At 41.8% G+C, this 20,179-nt stretch overlaps 1 protein-coding gene across 1 annotated transcript; it reads right to left on the bottom strand.

Annotated features, from left to right (window-relative positions):
- Nucleotides 1-1,376: 1,376 nt before the first annotated feature.
- On the bottom strand, nt 1,377-20,162 carry PPIL4 (peptidylprolyl isomerase like 4). Its single transcript, XM_066615588.1, has 13 exons — nt 20,068-20,162; nt 18,227-18,294; nt 17,878-17,942; nt 16,264-16,381; nt 15,130-15,272; nt 14,135-14,231; nt 13,354-13,470; nt 12,884-13,008; nt 11,657-11,723; nt 10,464-10,575; nt 8,185-8,281; nt 6,857-6,989; nt 1,377-2,657 (listed from the first exon to the last, which is right to left on the bottom strand). Exons 1-13 carry the CDS (start codon nt 20,135-20,137, stop codon nt 2,430-2,432), a joined length of 1,440 nt encoding a protein of 479 aa, XP_066471685.1. The 5' UTR covers nt 20,138-20,162; the 3' UTR covers nt 1,377-2,429.
- Between the last annotated feature and the right edge of the window lie 17 nt (nt 20,163-20,179).

Here is a 20,179-nt window from a genome sequence, read left to right on the forward strand (position 1 = left end):
TGCTTGTAATAGCCCACAGAGCAGCTTTTCAGCTGAGCCCTGGGCAGCATCCAGGTTGAGCTCTATTGTCCCTAAGGAAAGAGGGTGTAAATGATCATCCAGAAGGGGACAAGTAAAATTTGATTAAAATCCAAAGCTGTTTGTGAAATGTGCACAAAGTATCTCTCCAAATTGAGTGAATGGTAACCAAATGTGGTTCAGTGTCAATAAGTGTAAAATGAGACATACTGGGAAAAAAAACCCAAATGTAATGAGCTAGGGGAGGGAATCTTAGGCTTGTGCGGATAGCTTAGTTAAACAGTTGCCTCCATGTGTGGCAGCGATAAGGGCAAATGGCATGTGAGGGCTCTTTAAGTCATTTCTACCCAGTGTTTCGTATATGCAACAGGGATCAAATGTGTACACCTGTGGGCTGGGCAAAAATGGGTCAAGAAAGGGAATGGGTCTTTGACCTGATCCTGCAGGGATTTTCTGTTCTCCTATTCTAGTCAGAGGTCCCAACCATGAGAGTTGGTTGCACACAATACAGAAGCTATATAGGGCAAGATCCAGCTGTTAGGCACTCCCATGTCTCATTGATAGTAAATATAAAGAAATATGAACTTTGGTTAGGAAGGACAAAGCTGGAAAGGAGGCATTTTGTTCCCCTTCCTACAATTTCATCACTTGCCTGGAGAGACTAGCACTTCAGTCTGACAACTCCAAGGGCAATGGCTCCCATAGCATATAGGAAGCATGACCCTCATCTGGCATTTATTATAAGGGAGGAGCAATGGTGGTTTTTACCCCCTCAATATCTTGGAGAACAGTTCAACCCTGTCAAACACCCTCTAAATGCTACCCATTCAGGCTGGTTAGAGGCTTTTTACATTACACTATTTACACTATTAACCCTAATAGTGATCATAAAGCAGTTGTAGTAGCCTACTGAAACAGATAAAGGGTCCAATCCTATCCCACTTTCTAATGCTGATGCAGCTGTGCCAATGGGGCATGCACTGCTTCTGGTGGTGGTGGGGCACTCAGATAACTTCCTAAGATACATTCCCATACTTCAGGGCTGCATCAACACTGAAAAGTTGGATAGAATTGGGCCCAAAGTCACTCAGATTAATTCTGATCGAATACAGGTCTGGAAGGTTAGAAGCATCTAGTGTAACTACTGGTTGTGTCTGCTTGTTGGACTTGTGCTGCCCAAGGCCACTGATGAGGTTGTGGGGAGACACTTGGCCCAGCTCGGACAGCAAGATTAGTTACATTGTAACTGTGATGAAACTATGTACAAATGACTATTCTGACACTTTAAAATAAATCACTAGTCCATAGGAATTCTACTTTTTAAAAAAACTACACAAAGCAAAAGCAAAGTCAGTTAATTCTTTCAACATTTTATACCTTGGCTTAATAGGCAGTTGGTACTGTATTTTCTTACAGCAACTAGTTGTACAGATCTTCCAATCCAGACATTTATTGCTTCTTGATAGCGGTGCAATATCAGTCCCCGTCCCCCGTCCCCCGGGGCTAGTTTGAGTTTTTGAATCAGAGAAGTTACAAAACCCTAAATGAATGCATGTTCCTTATGGTTTTTACATCAAGTATTTACAACATTACAAAATGCACATAAGTTTATTAAACATTTCACCAAGCAAAGTCGAACGCTGCCAGGGCAGGACTTTGCCCAAGATCTATCTTCTTTGTAGGGGATGTGGTTTCCAAGGAAAGGATTCTCTTGTACTATTGTTCAATGCTGCAGGTCATACCTGGGGTTTATGTGGTACTAATACATTAATAGATAGGGAAAAATTATAAACTAGAGAACTCTCCTGACATGGGAAAGCACTTCTAGCCACTTCTGGGAGGTCAGGTGAGGTCCTCCAGTGCAGGTGAATCAAATCAGCAGGTCCCAAACCCACAGATAAGGAGAGCCCACTTTATAACAAAGCACTCACCCCACTCTTATGAAGTACCAATCATGCACTATGAAGGACAGCTTTACTACAAGGTAAAAAAATTAAAGAGTTGCTTCACACGAGACAAATTCCCTTCTTGGATATCATTTCTGTGTAGGAAACTGAGTGTTGTAGAAAAAGGTTGCCAATCTCTGATATAAAGGCAAACATTCAAAGGGGCTTTTTTTGGTGGTGACAGTGGGTGAAGTTTATGTTTATCAAGGTACTGCACATTCCTTCTCAACAGTTTTGCAGGAGTCCCAACTTCTACATCAGCAAAGTTACAAATGCCACCAAAATGCTTTATCTACAAAACAATCTGTCAGCATTGACCAAATTCCTCACTCTTTGGCACTGTGAACCAAAAATCAAGAGAGGAGCTGCAGATTTTTGGCTGGGTATGTGGTCGTCTTTCAGTGGCCAAGAAATATGGGGCAGGGGGTGGGGGTGGGGTGTGAAACTCCCTGTTTCCACCCTCGTTCATCTGTGTTTGGACTTCTCCTTATCTTTGGACTTCTTGGGGCTTCTGGCTCTCCTCTTTTCCTCATGCTCCCTTTCTCGGGGCTCTTCATGGTGTCTGTCTTTAGGCTTCCTGTGGTGACTATCTCTGTCTCGAGACTCACTGCGACTGCGACTCCGGCGTCTCTCCCTCTTGTCACTTTTCCTTTTCTCTCTGCCACCTTCTTCTTTGTGCTTTCGCTCAGGGTCCTAAGGCAAGAAATATGGTGAACTGCATTTAACTTGCTCATTTATACTGAGGCTAGAAAGGATTACAAAAGAAATAGGATAAAGATGACGAGATTCCATGGGAAGAAAATGTCAGTTCTTGCCATGAATGAATGGACATACCTATTATATGAATGAATGAATGAGCATATCTATTAAAATGGCACCTTGCTTTAAAATAAACTCTTGATGAAGAGTATGCCAGATTACAAGTGTTATACAATCATAATTTAAAACAGCAATCCAATTCTTGCATATATCCCTAGCTAAATAAAAATATCAAAAGGAAGGTTCTTTACTAATCATGTTAATGTCCAAAACAAAACCAGAAACCTTCTAGAAAAACCATGGTTCAAATTGTAAAAAAAAAAAAATTCAACTGTTGGATGAAATTTGCACTCTCCCTTTCAAGGACAAAGAAGTTTAGAGGTATCTAAGTTATTGCTGCCCTTCATAATAATTTTTCATTTTAGCCAGTGTAGCAATTTACTAGTGTCTAAAATGGACACTGTTGAAAGTGTCCAAGAATACTCAAGAGCTATACAAATATATGAAAGGTTATTTCCAGTTGGAGCACATCATCAGGTCCTCAGAGGTATGCAAAAGCCTTTGGTTACAAATGGGCTGGCAAACATTTTCTGGAACATGCCAGATGGTATCTATATTCTTGTTCCTGGTTGCAGCTAATTTGTAGTTTATAGTGATGATAATCTGTCCATTTTAAAATTGGTATTGTTCTATATTGAGTCACTGTCTGCATTATACTGTTACCTATCCTGAGGGCTCCTTAAAGCCATGTTTGACAAGGTACCATTTTAAAAGCAAAACAAGGTTGAGTTGGATCCAAGAGTGCCTTTCTGAGTGCCAAAAGGCTCTAGTGCACTTGGAAGGGCTTGTTCAAGTAGACTGTGCAAGAAAGACTGCTCTCCCTTCAAATTTCTTGCATTTACACTTGTCAGGATTGTGTAGTGGTTCGGAAGTTAGACCTGAATTCAAATCTCTGTTCAGCTATGAAGCTTAATGAGTGACCTTGGGTCAATATTTCTCAGCCTCCTCTCCCTCATACAACCATGAGCTCCTTGGAGAAAGGGAGATATAAACATGTGGAAAATAAATAATTTTGATTATTTTAAAATGAAAATATCTGTTTCAGAGGGCTTACTTTTCTTGTAATTGGGGCTTTTAGTTTTCTTTAGTTTATTTTGTTATGCCTCTTTGGGCAGTGGTGCTTTTAACAGTGCTTAAAAAGCTGATTCTACCATTCCTGGCAGCTATTTTCCCTCCTGTAGAATGTGCCAAAAATTACCCTATGTCATGGATTGCAAAGGGGGAAAAAACCTATTGCTGAAGACACTGCTGCTGAACTCCAACCACTACTACAATTTTGAGTATAACCCAGGGATACTTTGAAATCAGATGTGGATATACTGGAGGTCTACAGCATTCACAGCTGCAAACACTCCCAAGCATTACCCGAAAAATGAAAGAAGAAGAGGATACAATCTGGTATGACTCCAGTGCACTTGAAAATATCAGTAAAAAGTTGTTAATGGCTACAAAAACATAATCATGAATTTAGAACATCATCTGTTTTTGAATGCAGCATAGGCAGAGTTTAGATAAGATGGTTTGGATAAGTAAAATGGAGTAATGGGTAAGATTTTCTAAAACAAACTCAGTCACGGGTTTTCCTTATCATAATTTCTTTGTCTCTGTTATCTTTTGTGACATGTACATCTCAAATTATTGTTGTGTGTGACAGGAAATTCACTGAAAATGAATTAAGTCTCCTTTAGGATGCATGCTGTTTGATGTTCTGTTTTAAAGCAGGTTTGAGTTTTTTATTTGTGTTATTGGAAAGGGATTGAAAGGAAGGATCATGAAGGTATTTTACATCAGTATATACATTCCCTAAATTATAAGAAAAATCTCACACCCACACACACTAACTTCAAGCGTCCTTCCAGAATCATTCAACTATAATGCATCAGACAAAAGTTACTCCTCCTACAGAACAAGTTGAAAGTTCACAGAAAATTGGAAAGTGAAAAAAACTGCTTTCAGCATAGATGAATCAGTCAGATGAATATTCAGCATATTCAGCTTTTAGCATAGATGAATCAGTCAGATGAATATTCAGCATATTCAGCTTTCAGCATAGATGAATCAGTCAGATGAATATCATGTATCTAATCAAAAAACCTGCACCATTGCAGGACAGTAAAAACAAAACATGGGCTGATGATTCACAGTAGAGTGTTTGAAACTACTTGCCTAAATCTCCTCAAAGGCAGAACAATACCAAAGCTTTCAGAGGGATCAAACAGAAAGACATTAATGAACACCAACATTATTCTAACACATTTTTCCAGCTGGCGCTTGCTGTTTTTTCTTCTCTCCTAAATGCCTTATTCAGAATTTTCATTACCTTCACTCCATTAACCCAGTCTGCAAAGGGCTCAATATCTTCATCTTCCCTCCATTACACTTGAGGTACCCAACTTGTATCATGTACCACATCACATAGTAGGAGCAAGAGAGAGGTGAATTATTTTGATAGAAAGAGTGCTGAATAGCAATGAGAGGACTAATAGGTGGGTGACAAGGTAGACTAAAGAGAAGCTTGCCACAGTCAAGAGTGCCATCAAGAGTGAAGATGGCTACAGCATGAACCCATTTTCATCAAGGAGTGGAAAGGATGGACGACATTTTCTGCATGCTGTGAAGGGGACAGCAACATGAATTGGTGATGGACAAAGTGAAAAAAGGAAAAAAGGCTACAGGCTTACGCAAAAGGATGGATGATGATTGTCAGCAGATACAGGAAATACAAGGTGAGAAAGGCTTAGGAGCTCGACAATGTCAAACCTCTGCGAGTAGGGGTGCAATCCTATCCTGTGCTGGAAGAAGCAAGCCAAGAGGCTTGCGCTGTATTCAGCCCAGGATAGGGGCCCAAAGTGGATCATCCAGAGGTAAGGGGGAACTTTTCCTCTTACCTCCAGGTAAGCCACCCTGGCCCCTACTGGTCTCCTCGGACTTGTGGCACCTCATAAGGTAGCACAAGTCTGAGGGGAGCGGAGCAGCTTGAAGCTGCTCTGAACTCCTTGGGAACAGGAGTTGTGATCCTGCATAACTGCTGGGTCCCAGCCCCGCTTTCTGCTCCCCAACTGCCCGTTCTTGGGGCCGCTCACTGCCCACCCCGGAATGCCTCCCTCCCGCCTCCTCCCCGCCCACCCCAAAGTCTTGCATCGGCCGAACTCTGAGCAAGACTCAGAGCCTCCATTGGTGCAGAGGCTTATTCCAGCCTCTGCAGGCCAGTGCACCTCCATGAGGTGGCCCAGCCAACTCATGAGGACGTGCAAACATGCCTTACGGCAGGTTTCTGACCCTCCTGGGTCCGCACAAGGGACTTGCGCCAGCCCAAGTGCAGCTCAGGATTGCACTGCAGGTTGCCTAGCCCAGAAGCAGCTTCTAGCAGGAGAAAGATATCAGCAGTTAGTTCATCACTGTTTGTGCAACTGTTCATCTGCTTTACTGTTTGCCATGTCATAGGATAGCCAAGGGTTTGTAACAGGCTCTAGCCCAGCAATTTTCAACCTTTTTCATCTCACAGCACACTGGCATGGCACTAAGATAAACAACTGAAGGCACACCATCAGTTTTTTGACAATAGATAAGGTACATTGCACTGTCACGTCTTCCAATAGCCTGACTAATATATGATTCTCCCCCAAACTCCTGTGGCACATCTGAGGATCATTTGCAGCACACAGCACAGTGGTTGAAAATCACTGCTCTAGCCTGTGCCCAGAAGGTTGTTAGGAACCAATAAGAAATCTATAAAGGTAAGGTGGTTTCCAGGAGCAAGGCTAGAGTGGGAGGGAGGCAGACCAAACATAAAATGATCATTTAGGTGTGGAAGTTAAGTACACACAGAGGGAAAAAGCAAGAGTAGACCTTTTGTTGGAAAGGCGTGCAGATTAGGGTTCAATGTCTAAGTAGGTAATAAGGAAATGTTGATAAGAACGTTTGATAGCTTGCCTAGTTGGGGAGGACTACAAGGGACTTTTAAATGAGTTGGTAAAAAATATTCATTGTAATTGAATTGATGAATGCATGGCAGAGCACTATCATATCAATATATGCTGTTAAGTTGAAAGGGGTAGAGCTCAGCTCAATACCTTCGATTTTTTGGTCCTCTTTTCATCCTCATCTGTGTTGTCTGAATGGTGGCGCTTCTTCTTCTTTTTATCAGAGTGTCGGTGGCTCATTTTGGCTTCTTCCTCCTCCTCTAACACAAGGTCATATTTTGAGCTACAGTCATTTGTTAAGGGAAGTGTTGGATAGCGATAGGAAGGAGTGGAAAGATCCCAGTAAACTAGCAATTGTGCAATAATTAACCAATTCCAAATAATTGATACACTGTGAGGCATATACATGAATAAAACAGATCCTAGAGCATGAAACTAAGAAGCAAAATGCTCCATGTCACTGCATCTTTGCCAGGACAAAGCTAATGAGAACACACAACCATTCTAACAGAACACTTTAATCAAGCATGCCTGCAAAACTTGAGTGAGCAGGGTAGAGCTCATGAGTAGAACCTGTTTAGCATACATAAAATCTCAAGTTTGGTCCCTGGCATTTCCTGGTATAGCTGGGAAAAGATTCCTGAAACCCTAGAAAGCTAGTGTCAGTCAGCCACATGAACATGGTTGCAGGCAGCTTCAAGTGTGCATGTTTATCTCTTCAGAATCAATTCCAAATTTCTGCTCTGTAGCATGATTTAAATGCTGAGCATGGCACAGGAGCCACTGAAAAAATTTCTTGGAGATAGCGGTTTGGCTCCTCGTTGTAGCATCTGTAATTGGCTTAACACACAACTCAGCTAGTTGTGACACCAGGTCACAGAGAGATATGGCACTGGTATGGACACTCCCCACATGATTGTTTCATGGGAATCAGATTACAGACAATCAATACAGTTGTGAGGCACCCTTGTCACATGGAACCATTTTTTTCTCCCAGTGGCCAACACTGCATCCAAAGGAGCCGCTCAGTATCAGCTCACAAAGTTTGAATTTGGCATAATGCAGACTTTAGTTGGGGTTCACATGCTCTGGTCAGGGAATGCGACAAAAAATTGACTTCTCAGTGTGCAGCTGGCATGTCTTTAAGTTCAATTTAGACATCATTAAATGATGAAATCAATTTAAAAATTAAGCACTGAACTACCAGTCCCAGAGACAGAAGTGACTGAAAATTACAATGCACAAATCTTTACAAAATGCAAAACTATCTGCCAATTGAACATAAAGCATACATAGATTTGACAATCAGGCTATGAAACTGCAGAAAATTGGAAACTTATTGCAAAAGTTCTGAAGATGTATGTCTCATACATACCTAGGTTGCAAAAAAATTTTTAAAGTATAAAATATTTTTCATGTGTAAATGAAATTTTTTTAAAGAGAACACACAAATATTTAGTCTTAGTCATTAAGGATACTCTTGCTTGGGTTTTGCCTTCTCCTTCAGGCTTAATTTAGAAGTTTTGTCACGACCCTTTTCATATTCTTTGAAATCATCCTTTGTATACTTGCCACCTGTTTGCAAGAAAAAGTTGGCATTAATGTTGAACTTAAATCCAAGCAGGATGCCAAGTCAGAACACTAGAGACAGGTCTTCTTCAAATGCTAAACTAACATCGGTTTTGTAACCAGAACAAACATTTTCATCCATCTGGTCAGCAACATTTACCATAGTTTGGACTTGAGAGTAGCAACTGTTACTACAACCTCGCTGCTACTTCAGTTTTAAAAATTATATTAGAAATGCTATGCTCTACAAGCCAAGATGATCCCTTGAACTGATTGTCCTAGTTCCAATCGATATGCCCAGTTGGGCTGTTTTAGGAACAACACAGATATTTCATTCTCCTAGCAGCTACTCCTCCTTGGAGCCCCTTCAGAGAATTACTACGGCTACCTTAGCCTGGAGGTCAGCACTTGGCTGCCTCATTGAGCCCCAGCTGTCTCCCAGAAACAAGAGGCTTACACATGTATGAGGAAAACAAGACACTTGTCTCCATGTCGTTCAATTGCATCTTAAGAACTTCTATTCATGGAAGAAGCTCCATTTGCAGAAAGGGAGAGGTATGGTTTTTGCCCACCTTCCCTTCACTCCGAAGCCCCTGAAAATCTACCCTGAGGGTATGCAGAAACGGAGGGGAGGGACAGGGAGCTGCAGAGAGGAGACTGCCAAAAGTCGCTCTTCTCCCCTTTGGGGAATGGAGCTTTTTCCACAATCAAAAGAAGTGCTTAGGATACTACCCTAAAGACTGAGTGTCCCCTGCTTTTGAAGGATATCAATGCACCATGTGGGAAGGTTACAAACGACTTTGGCCCTTGGCAAACAGACTTTCCACTTTTAAAAATATGTTGGTGTTCCATGCATAGTATAGTTAGCTTCTAGTTTTGTGTACAATAGCAACTGTTTAAAAAGATCCAGCTACAGAAATTCCACAAAAGCAGTGCTTCGGAATTGTATCTTCTTGGCAGCTGTATGCTGCCATCTTATGGTTCAAAGTGGCATTTCAATAAAAGTGGCCAAGTATGTTACACACAGATGTTACAACAGATGTTACACACTAAGTTGGAGAAAGGAGCTACCTTAATGCCTAGATCTGTGAAGCAGTCCCCATTGCTCAGCAATGAAGAGGAAGAAGAAAGAGGAAGGCGTTCTTGCTATAACCGTCTTCAATATCTCTTTATTATGATTATCGTGTGCAGAAGCAGGATATGAGGAAATCCTTCACACAATTACTCCCCTAAACGATGGATTGAACAGTTGGGTATATTCATGTGGCACACCACGCAGAGGGTGCTTATTATTACTGAGAATAGTTCTACACTGCTTTTCAACAAAAAAAGTTCACTCTGTGCCAAAAAGGCTCAGAATCTAAGAAGATGCAGAAGAGACACCAGCAAACAGAAAGGGACCAATTGTTCTCCCCCTGCTAAGTACAAGAAGAGCACCACTTCAGAAAGCACCTGCCTAGTTAGCAAATGCCCCCACTGCCCCAGCCAGCCCAAAACACTGGAGAAGCCACTTGGCTGCAATGCCCTTTGCTTCCCTGGTCTGCAAGTGATTTGTACACTGGAGCTGACACAGGGTCTACACTGACAACAGACAAATGCACTTCTGCCCTGTGTTAGGCTCCTGGCAGCTCCATCATTGTTATGACTGAGCATCACAACCCCCCCCCCCCCGACATATACTTGCCATGCCAACAGGCACCTTAGGGCCCAATCCTATCCAATTTTCCAACACTGGTGCAGCCGCAATGCAGTCCCGAAGTAAGGGAACACATGTTGTACACCACCCTGAGCTCTTCAGAGGAAGGGCGGTATAAAAAATGTGGAAAATGAAATGAAATGTTCCCATACCTTGAGGAGGCATCTTGGACTGCCTACACACCTCAGGATGCAGTGCATGCCCCATTGGCATGGTTGCACCAGCACTGCAAAATTGGAGAGGATTTGGCCCTAACTGGCCTACCGCCCACCATCAAAGTGCATACACTACCCACTTTGACAAAAGTGTGTTTGTCATCATACAACAGGGAAGAGATTATGTTTCATTCATTTTGGTAATCAAAGAACCTAGACATAGTCAATATCTGCATTAAAAGTCAATGTTTGTAAATTCTGCTTTAACATACAACCTATGTCATATAAAGAGCTTATAATACAGGACTTATGGCTATAAAGTATAACATAAAGTTACCTTTTCCTTTCCATTTAATCTTTGCAACAGACTGACTGAAATCCACATGTATCCGCCTGTCATCGATTAATACATTATCCATCTTAAAGTAAGCTTTCTCACAATCTTCCTCCTGGTATCCATGTTTCATGGAAAAGTTAAAACGAGAAAATAATCCTGTGAAGCCAGCCTATGAGAACAGAAATTCCTTTTCCAATGCATAGGTGTCCATGAAATGCTAACACACCCTGTACCACCAAATATATGCTTAGGATGGGGAACAGCAATTGCTGTGCTGGTACATAGAAGTTAGGCCATCCTCTTTACAGAGATGTTACTTTAGTATAAATGTTCAGTACCAAGTATTTCAACTTTTTTTTATTTTAGTTTTTTTGTACAAGAAAAATCCAGATATTTCTACCCGGTGATTGCCCTTGCAAAGGGACCAATCTATGAGTACAGAGACAAGGAATCCCAAGGCATTTCAGCAACACTCCTTTGCTGAGTTTGCTGAAACACTTGTGTGATAGTGATTAGGGGAATTTAAGATAGAAGTGCCTAGGACCGACTCCCCTCAACCAATTTTCAACTTCTGATTCACAGCATGAATGTACAAATAAATCAGAAGTTGAACTGAACACAGAAAATATTCAAATAGGGTAACTCAACTGCAATCAAGCTCCCAAACTGGGTCACTTTCTCCAAATTTCTGGATAGCCCCCATTTTCTAGGGAATGCCACAACTTTTACATCCCTTAATTCTCTCAAAACCCCTATGAGGCTGTTCACTATTATTAATATTTATGCACCACTTCTCAACCAAAAAAAGAATTCAAACTTATTTATTCATATACAAATTTTTAAAAAATTTTATTTTACAGATGAGGAACTGAGACTGAGAGATCTTGACTTTTAAGGAACAGAAATGCATCTATGGTAGAGTTGCTAATTGAACCCAGATCTTCCCAGGGAACCAGTACATCGCTGTCCAATACACCAGGCTAGCTTTGATCAGAAAATGGTTTTCCAAGGTCATAAGGGAGAATGCTTCAGTATGGAACTTGGTGGGTTTTTTTAATCCCAAAAGAACCAAGGTGACTTGGTGGGACACAGAGTATAAATATAGGAATAGTCAAACGCTTCCAACATTTGTCTTCTTATGAAGCTACTATATAAGCAACAAATAAACTCAGGTTATTTGCACATCTATGTACCTTTTCAAATTCAATGAAAGCATAACAGAGGGATTCCCCAGTCTTCCAATCTCTAATCACTTCACAGCTGAAAAAAATAAGCACATTTTGTTCTCCAAGTTGCAGGGCAACAGCAGCTGTTTAGCTACTGAAGATTTCCAAGCAGCTTCTTAGTGATGTCATAGTGTTCCAAGAAAGCAATCCAGCTTGTATTCACAGGAATCAACCACATAATAATAGTCTATGTGAGGTGGAAAATCAGAAAGAGGTTTCCTCTTTCAACATCTTACAGTCTAGATACGGATATTCTGCCATAAGCCATTCTTGTTTCAGAATGTATAATACGAAAATGCAACTCACTCTTGAGAAAAACGTAACTACTAAGAGACTTGAGAGAGAATCTCTCAAAGTGCCAGCTATGTGTAATCAGCACTCTTATGCAATATTTTCATTCACAGAAGTGACATCTGATGACACTTCTGTGCTGGGAAATTAACAGCTCTAACAGAACTAGAGGTATTGCCACAGTTCAAAGGGTTCAGCTTGGAAATGCTGAACAGAAAGTAGAGCAGCCCTTAAAATAAGTTAGTCCTTCCAGCAATATATTGTTGCACTTCTGCTTATTTACCACAATATTTAAGATGTATAAATAATGCTGTGCAGCTTTTTCTAAAGAAAAGTGAGTTAGACTCTAGAGTTGTTGTTTCCAACAAGGCCAACCTGATCATGAAGTGATGTGAAAATGCTGGATGATCATGAAGTGATATGAAACTGCTGAGCGGCAAAATTGGAGGGGCAGGAAACTAAGGAACCCCCAGCCTATCTGCAAATTGAGAGAAGATTACTGCAGTGATAGCTCCCTTCTCCTGTTAGGAGAAGAATGGGAAAGAAGAAGAAAAGCTGTGGCTCTTAGATCACCGCTCCCCACTGACCTAGTGGGCATGAAGTGGGCACTGCCAAACACCTTCTCAGGAGCCTGTGTCTCCCCTAAAATGCCACTGCATAGATGTTAACAGATGCAGCCAGCCACTTTAGTTCTGTCTTTCAGTGGGACATTTCTGAGTCTGACCTACCAGCACCAGCTTCCAAAAAACTTTTATTAATTTTTAAGACAACCAAAGGGTGAAACTAAGAGATTTGTGACTGAGTTAGAGGTAAGCAGAGCCTAGGAAAGAAGAATTTTATTGAAGGTGGCTCACATGTAGCTTCTTGGGCTTCTTACTTCTATGGGTAATTTTCCATAATTACCTTTTTATTGTCCCAAAGCGGGAAAATATTATTTCAAGGTCTTCATCTGTCGTCACAGGATTAAGTTTGCAGACAAAGAGTACATTTTCAGGAGGTTTGATATCTGCATCAGGTAAGTCTCCCACCTGAGGTACAAGGGAGGGAGTTTAGTCCCACTTCATTCAGAATATCCAGCAAATAACATTTGTGAATGGGAGATATACATCACACACATCAATTTTTTTCAAGGTGATCAGGAGAAATGTGCAATGCAAATATGAGAGAAGTTCATAACTATTCAGACCCAAATCACAGAAACAAGAAAAACCTCTGTGTTCTATGCTCCTACTTGAGCATTCACTGCTCTGAGATTCTAAGCGAATTTGCATTCACACAATCGAGAGGATCACATGAACTCCAATGTACCATTGCTTTATGTATATTTAGCACATACATATATAATTTCAGTCAAACAAATTAAATATAGTTACCATTTCCAAAAGGATAGCCTGAGTTTTGGCCTCTTTCTCAGCCAGAATTTCTTCTACTTCATCAACAGACCTTCCTTTGAAGTCATCAATTTCCTCATCGGCTCCTATTCTCCCGCTCTGTCTTACATTTAAAAGAAAATTTTAAAAGCATAAATAATCAAACTAATAAACACACTCTTCAGTTGTTTCAGGTCATTGTGATGTGAGACAAGGGTACAAGATTAAGTTAAAGTCTGACTATTTATGTTGTAAAGTAAATTTGCTTGAAAAGAACACAAAAGTACACAACATAGGATACAACTTGCTTGAAAATGACACAGGTAGATGTACTATTGTCCTTTAGAATCACCATTCTATAGATACCATCCAGTTTTGTTTTAACCAGTTATGTGGTAGCCCAGTCTGCAGTGGTGTGTAGCTAAGCCCCACTGATATACTGGTGGGTCCTCAGTATCCGGGAGGGATCTGTTCTCCGATCCTTCACTGATACCAAAAACTGCGGATGATCAAATTTGCCATTTTCTGCCCCTTTCTCCCTCCAAAGGAGACTGGAGCTGTGCCCTCTGGAGGGCTTTCTGAAGCCCACAGAGGCAGTGCACATCCACCTTATTTGACACTAAGTTTGAAGTTCACCTCCCTTTTTTTGCTTCTCATCTTTTTTTGGCATTGCCCTCTTTTCCTTTTGTTGATGAGTAGGGCTCCATTTTTTTTTTGAAGTATTAATACATATCTCCAGCCCTGATCCCTTCCCATATCTCAAGAAGTTAATAGCAACACTCACATCCAACTGTTCCTTTGTGGGTTCTGGTGAATGGTCTGGTACTGCCAAACCTGGTGGGTCATCAAAAGGATCATCTAAGATCACTGTATGATTTATCCTGATAGGAATTGCAGGTAAATAAAAGGTAAGTTCATGTGCAAAATACTTAATTTTTGAAGCTATTTCCCTCAATGTCAAATAAACCTCCCTGGAAAATAAACAATGCCTTTAAAGATAGTAAGTTCCAAGGATGCATGCCAAATCTTAAGACTGCCGGAGTGGACAGCACCTAGAACATTACTGCACAAACCAAAAACAATTAAATAGGTTCTTAACAGCATGCAATGCAGTCTTCTTTCAGAGGACATTTCAAATCCTACGATAAGCATGCAACTAAGCAAAGATTTTTGTGGTGAATCTTCAAGGGTATCAAATCTTTTTTTGCCCGATCCATGTGGCTGTTACACTAGAGGTGTGTCTAGAAATATTAAAGAACTCACAGTCACCCAATAAAAGTAACCAGCAATAGATTCAGGGCAGACAAAAAGTACTTCTGCTATTTGTAGAATTCATTGCTAGAGGATGTGCTGATTGAAACTATCTTACTGAGGGCCAAGTCTTATCCATCTTTCCAGCACCAATGTGGCCATGCCAACAGGGTGTGCACTGCATCCTGCGGTAGGCTGTTAGTCATGGAGGTCTTCTCAAGGTAAGGGAACATTTGTTCCCTTTCCTCAGGGTTGCATTGCAGCTGCATCAGTGCTGGAAAGTTGGATAGGATTGGGCCCTTAGCTTGAAAAGGGGACAAGAGGACTATTGTCATAATGGTTGACTGGAACCTCTGTGCACAATTTCAATTGCTATGAGGCAACAGTTGGGGGTGGCTATTGCCTTCATGCTGGGCTTGTTTCCAGAGGCATCTGATTGGCCACTTAAGGGAGATGCTTGTTTGACCCTGCAAGCTTTTCTCATATTATGTCCTGTTATTTTATAAGATAATGTGTGGAAGCAGAAACCTGATGTCCTGATATGGAACAAAATCCTTGTCAACAAAGGCCTCATTAATTTTTGCCAATACGTCCATGCCTTCTGTTACTTCACCAAACACTGTGTGCACACCATCCAGGTAATCTAAATTTTCTCCTGTAGTAATAAGAAACTATAAAAAAAAATGACAATACAGAAAAGCTATTTATAGGTTACAAATTATACAATAAATTTTGAATTTTATACATAAATCTTTTTTATAAGGACTCCCCCCCACCCCACGTACTCACCAGTTACTTCAATCCTATAGATTTTTTTCTAGTTGCTTTTGTTACTTCATATAATCAGAAACTGTCTAACAGCACCGTTGAAGGCATATCTACTTAGAAGTAAGTCTCACTGTGTTCAGTGAGGTTTACTCCTAGGAAAGTATGTAGAAGACTGTAGCCTAAGAATACTAGCTTAATTCAGAAATGTGTGCAGGTTAGCAACAGTACCCCAAATAACATACATATCTAATAGTTTACTAGTAAGATCAAGCCAGGACACTCATGAGGGAGGAATAGTCTTGTATACTTCTGCTTCTCTTCTTTGGGCTGGCCACCCCACTCTCACTCCATTTGCCAAGTGCAACAGCGTGAGTGAGTGCCAGAAAAAGGAAGTGGGAGAAGAGGTCCCTCCCCCCACTTTCCATTTCCAGGCAAGACCGGAAGGTTGGGAGAAGGGCACACAGTTAGGATGGTGGTGGTGGCAGCAACTGCCTATGGAAGGTGAGCTGTGGATTGGGAGACCTTAGTATGTTCTGCTCTTCCCCCTAATGTGCCACCCAGAAAACTGGAGCTTACCCACAGAGGTCCTGTTTGTTAAAACCCACATAATAAATACCTACAACTGGCCCTTCTCATCCCATTACTGCCTGTGTCTAAGGAGTAAGAAAGGGATCGTGACTCTGTAAAAAAAAAGAAAAAAAAAAAGAATTGCTGCCCTTTGTTTATACATGGAACAAAAATTGTGAGGATTAATTATAATTTTTAATCCTAGGGCAACTCTTTTTACTAGCTGACTCTTCCATATTTTCATTTCCGATGACGCCTACTATGGCATGCCTTCCCCTTCTACTTTTCCAGACTTCCAGCACCACCTTTCCCACACCTTATACCTACCTGAGACCCATGCTGATCATTGCCATTGTTCACCATTGACACCGTCCCCTTTTTCTTGTGTTTAATTCTTGGCACTTTTTCTGCTTCAAAAAATCTAGCTTGATCGCCATACAGTTTGCTGAAACACAGTTATGAAACACAATAGGTCATCCATCAAATAGAGCTACGAAGTGGAGGAAGACAGACCAAACATTTAATGTAAGTGTTCTGTTTTATTGACATGAGAAAAGGAATATGCTGGGCTTAAGAGCAAGTTACACACTACATTAACTGTGTAGTTTGGTCCCGAGTTTTCCCCCACCGCAACTGTGCTGTAAATAGAAACTACTGAGGAAAGGCTGATCGGAATTAGGGTCATGACATTTCCCTGACAAAATGGCACAATGTCCCCCAACGACACACTAACAGCTTTCCTCACAAGGCAAATAGCAGCAAGAGGAAGGATTCTCATCAGAACTATGGCACAAACGGGTAAGGAAAAAAACACCCTCCCCACACGCCATAGCCCTGATCAGATCTCCTTGTGACAATGAAAAATGCACAAGGCAAGACTGCACATTTGATTTAAAGTGTCGTTAGATGCATTTTGGGAACACCAAAAACGACAAGATCCTATGAACACCTACCCATATGATCACGATCAACATTTTCTCATTTATTTGTTCACATCTGCAGTATGTAACATGTGAGTTATTTGCTTGCAGCTGCTCTTAGAACAGTGTTTCCCAACCTGGAAGTTGCGACCCCCGCCCAGGGCAGGCATTTGTGTTCACTTTTACCCCTTACTGAGGGTGACAACCCAACTGGGGACCCATAAGTGCTGTTAGTATGGCACTTCTGAGTTTTGCCACCAAACACAGGTAAGTAAAAAGTTGTTTTTTACCTACTTGTGTTTGGCAGTGGCAACAGCAAAACCCAGTGGTGCTGTACTAATGGCAACTACGGGTCCCTAGTCCCTACTGAAAAGTTTAGAGAACACTGTGCCAGTGTGATAGCGCCGTTCCTATTTACATTGGTTCTAACTTTTGGACAGATGTCTGGAACAGAACCAGGACGTAAGCTGGGGTCTACCTGCACTGAACAGGAAAAACAAAATCCAAGATGGCCAGCATTTTCCTTTGCTGCTTTCAGAGATACATGTTTTGCCTTACCATTCTAAGGACTTGATCTCTTTTCAAGAATGAAGTCTCAGTAGCCCAGAACAGATCCCTCATAATACAGAGAACCTTTGCATCTATATAGTGTGGTTACAAGTAGCAGCATTCCCATAGGAATGTACTTTCTTACCTCAAAGCTAACTCAGGACACAGTGCAGTTCTCAAGATCAGACTAAATGCATTTTCAACTGTTAGTAACATCACTTGAAAAGGAACAAGGATCAAGTCAAACCATAAAACACAACCCTTCCCACCCCCCAGGTGCATCTTGCACACAAGGCCTAGTGGAATTAACAAGGCTTGTGTGGAAGCAGTAGTTGGAGGATCATAACTAAACATGTTTATAGCACTAGATCAACTGGGCTGCTGCACAAAAGCTCCTACTTTCAGGAAGTACAACAGTCCAGGTAAAGTCATTATTGTTCCAATGCATGGTTAAACACTCAAACAAACTTACCAAAAAATTGATTCACCTCCACGGCCAGTCCCCTGGGGATCACCAGTTTGTATGATAAAGTCTCTCTATAGCAAAGCAAGACATACAGAAATAAGACTATATAGTTTCTAAGGCAAGGACTTTATAGTCCTCACCACATATACTCTTGCAATAGTTCTGTGAGGCAGATTACTACTCCTCTGGCAGATTAAGCGAGAGGAACACTCAGTGTGTGCAAAGCAAGATGAAAGGACTTGAACCCTAGTCACCCAGGCCCAAGTTCAGCTTGCAATTCATTATGCAACATATGCCTGCAAAATTGTTTCATGACTTAAAATGATAAAAAGGACACCACAAATACTGAACTTACCTGTATATTATGTATAAGGCAGTAATTGTAGTACTTGATTTTGCAGAGCTTCAGAAAATTCAGACAGGCTGCAAGAAATTGGACACTTGAAACAGACTATGGATTTTGTTTAATAAAACACACTCTATACTTTTTTATACTTTCAATACTGAATCACAAAATCCATCATCAGAGAAAGGGTTAAATAGAATGGCATTAAAATCATGGCAAAGTCCAAGGAGACCGACTGTCAGACTAGCATAAAAACTTCCAAGTCAAGTTTCCAAATAAGAAATTGTTCCAAGTGAGACAATAACGCAAACTCGGATATGTTGTGAGTACTGACACTCCTATGAGAAGCAATATTATAGCTGCAAATACTACTGGTACATCCAGTCTTCAGCAAACCTTATCAGAGAATATCTTAAGGAGAGAGCCTTAACTCACCATATTCCTGGAATCCCCATACACTCCATCAGCCGTACAACATGTAGCCTGATGGGACTCCTGTACTATCACCTTTCCTTCACTGATGAATATGGAGGAGGGGAAGGAGTGGATTTTCAGGTCAGATGACAACTCTCACACAAGTTTGAGATTTAGCCTATGATGATATATGGGGGTTCCCACCTTCTTTTTTTACTGGCTCACCTTCAGTGCCTTTAACATTTCCCTAGCACAGATATCTGAGCCTTTTCCAAGCATGCAGAAACAAGGTGAAAAAAAGAACCCATTGCTTAATCTACAGGTGTCTGTATACTACTGAAAGCATAACAGTATGGCCACTTAAAAGGCAAAAAAGGTAACTCTCTACTACCATTTTCCAGCCAGGCTCCTGTGCCCAAGGCTAGTCCAAATGATAAGTAGTGTGACCAGATACAAAGGGGGACAGAGTGCCTCTATCTAACCATTGTAAAGAGGGAATGTGGGCAGGTGCAGCTTTTCAAACCCTTCCACTGCGTGTTGAGCTGCACCTGCCCACATTCCTTCTTCCATACAATGATTAAAAATAGAAGAACTCTGTCCCCCTTTGTATCTGGTCACCCTACAGCAGAGTGACCAGGTGTCCTCTTTTTCCAGGACACATCCTCTTCTTTTAGCCTGATTTTAGAAATGGGCTATGTCAGAATGCCAATTGGTAGGCCGCTGTGAGATACAGGAAGTTGGACTAGATGGGCCTATGGCCTGATCCAGTCGGGCTGTTCTTATGTCCTGGAAAGTAACTTAAATGACCTCTTTTCCCCTATGAGCAACCCCTGCAGGCAGCGCATAGCCTTTTTGGAATTAATAATCTAACAAATTATACGTAATATAGTTTTCAATTTAATAATAAGATAGTGTTTAAATCAACCACATGAAATCCACACACACGATTGTTTTCCGCTTTTATTTTGTGTCCTGCATTCTTCTTGGATGTCTAACATTTTGGGGTGCCTGGTCCTCTTTTGTGGTTCTGACATCTGGTCACCCTGCCTACGGATAAGCATCCCAAGTGGTCACTCAGAGCTCCAGTGCTTGTGGTGGCGCCAGTGAAGCAGGAGGCTGGCGGGTCCCCGGAATCCCCCCCTGAGTCTCACAGTAAGGTGGGACCAGCGGAATCTCTCGGGCTGCTGCGCATGAGTCAGAAATTCAACCGGTGCAGCCCTCCGCAGCCGGAAGCGCAGGGATGGAGAAGGTGCTGCCAGCTCCATCCTAGCCCACTTTCCAGCGCCGGTGCAGGGCAGATGCAGCCCCCAGGCGAGGGGACAAGCACTCCCCGACCTCGGGGAGGCCTCCCACCACAGGATGCAGCGTGGCTGCACTGGGCTGGGGATCAGGGACTTCCTGCAGCCGCGAGCGCCGCTGCCCAGACTGCTGCTCACCTCGGGGTCTCTCCTCCGTGTACAGGTCGAACACCAGGTCGCCCAGCGTGGTCTCCAGCAGCACGGCCATGGCGCCTGGCTCGGCTCGGCTCCGCTCCCCGCCTCCGGAAGG

The sequence above is a fragment of the Tiliqua scincoides genome, chromosome 1 (assembly GCF_035046505.1).
Source record: "Tiliqua scincoides isolate rTilSci1 chromosome 1, rTilSci1.hap2, whole genome shotgun sequence".
Lineage (NCBI taxonomy): Eukaryota > Metazoa > Chordata > Lepidosauria > Squamata > Scincidae > Tiliqua > Tiliqua scincoides.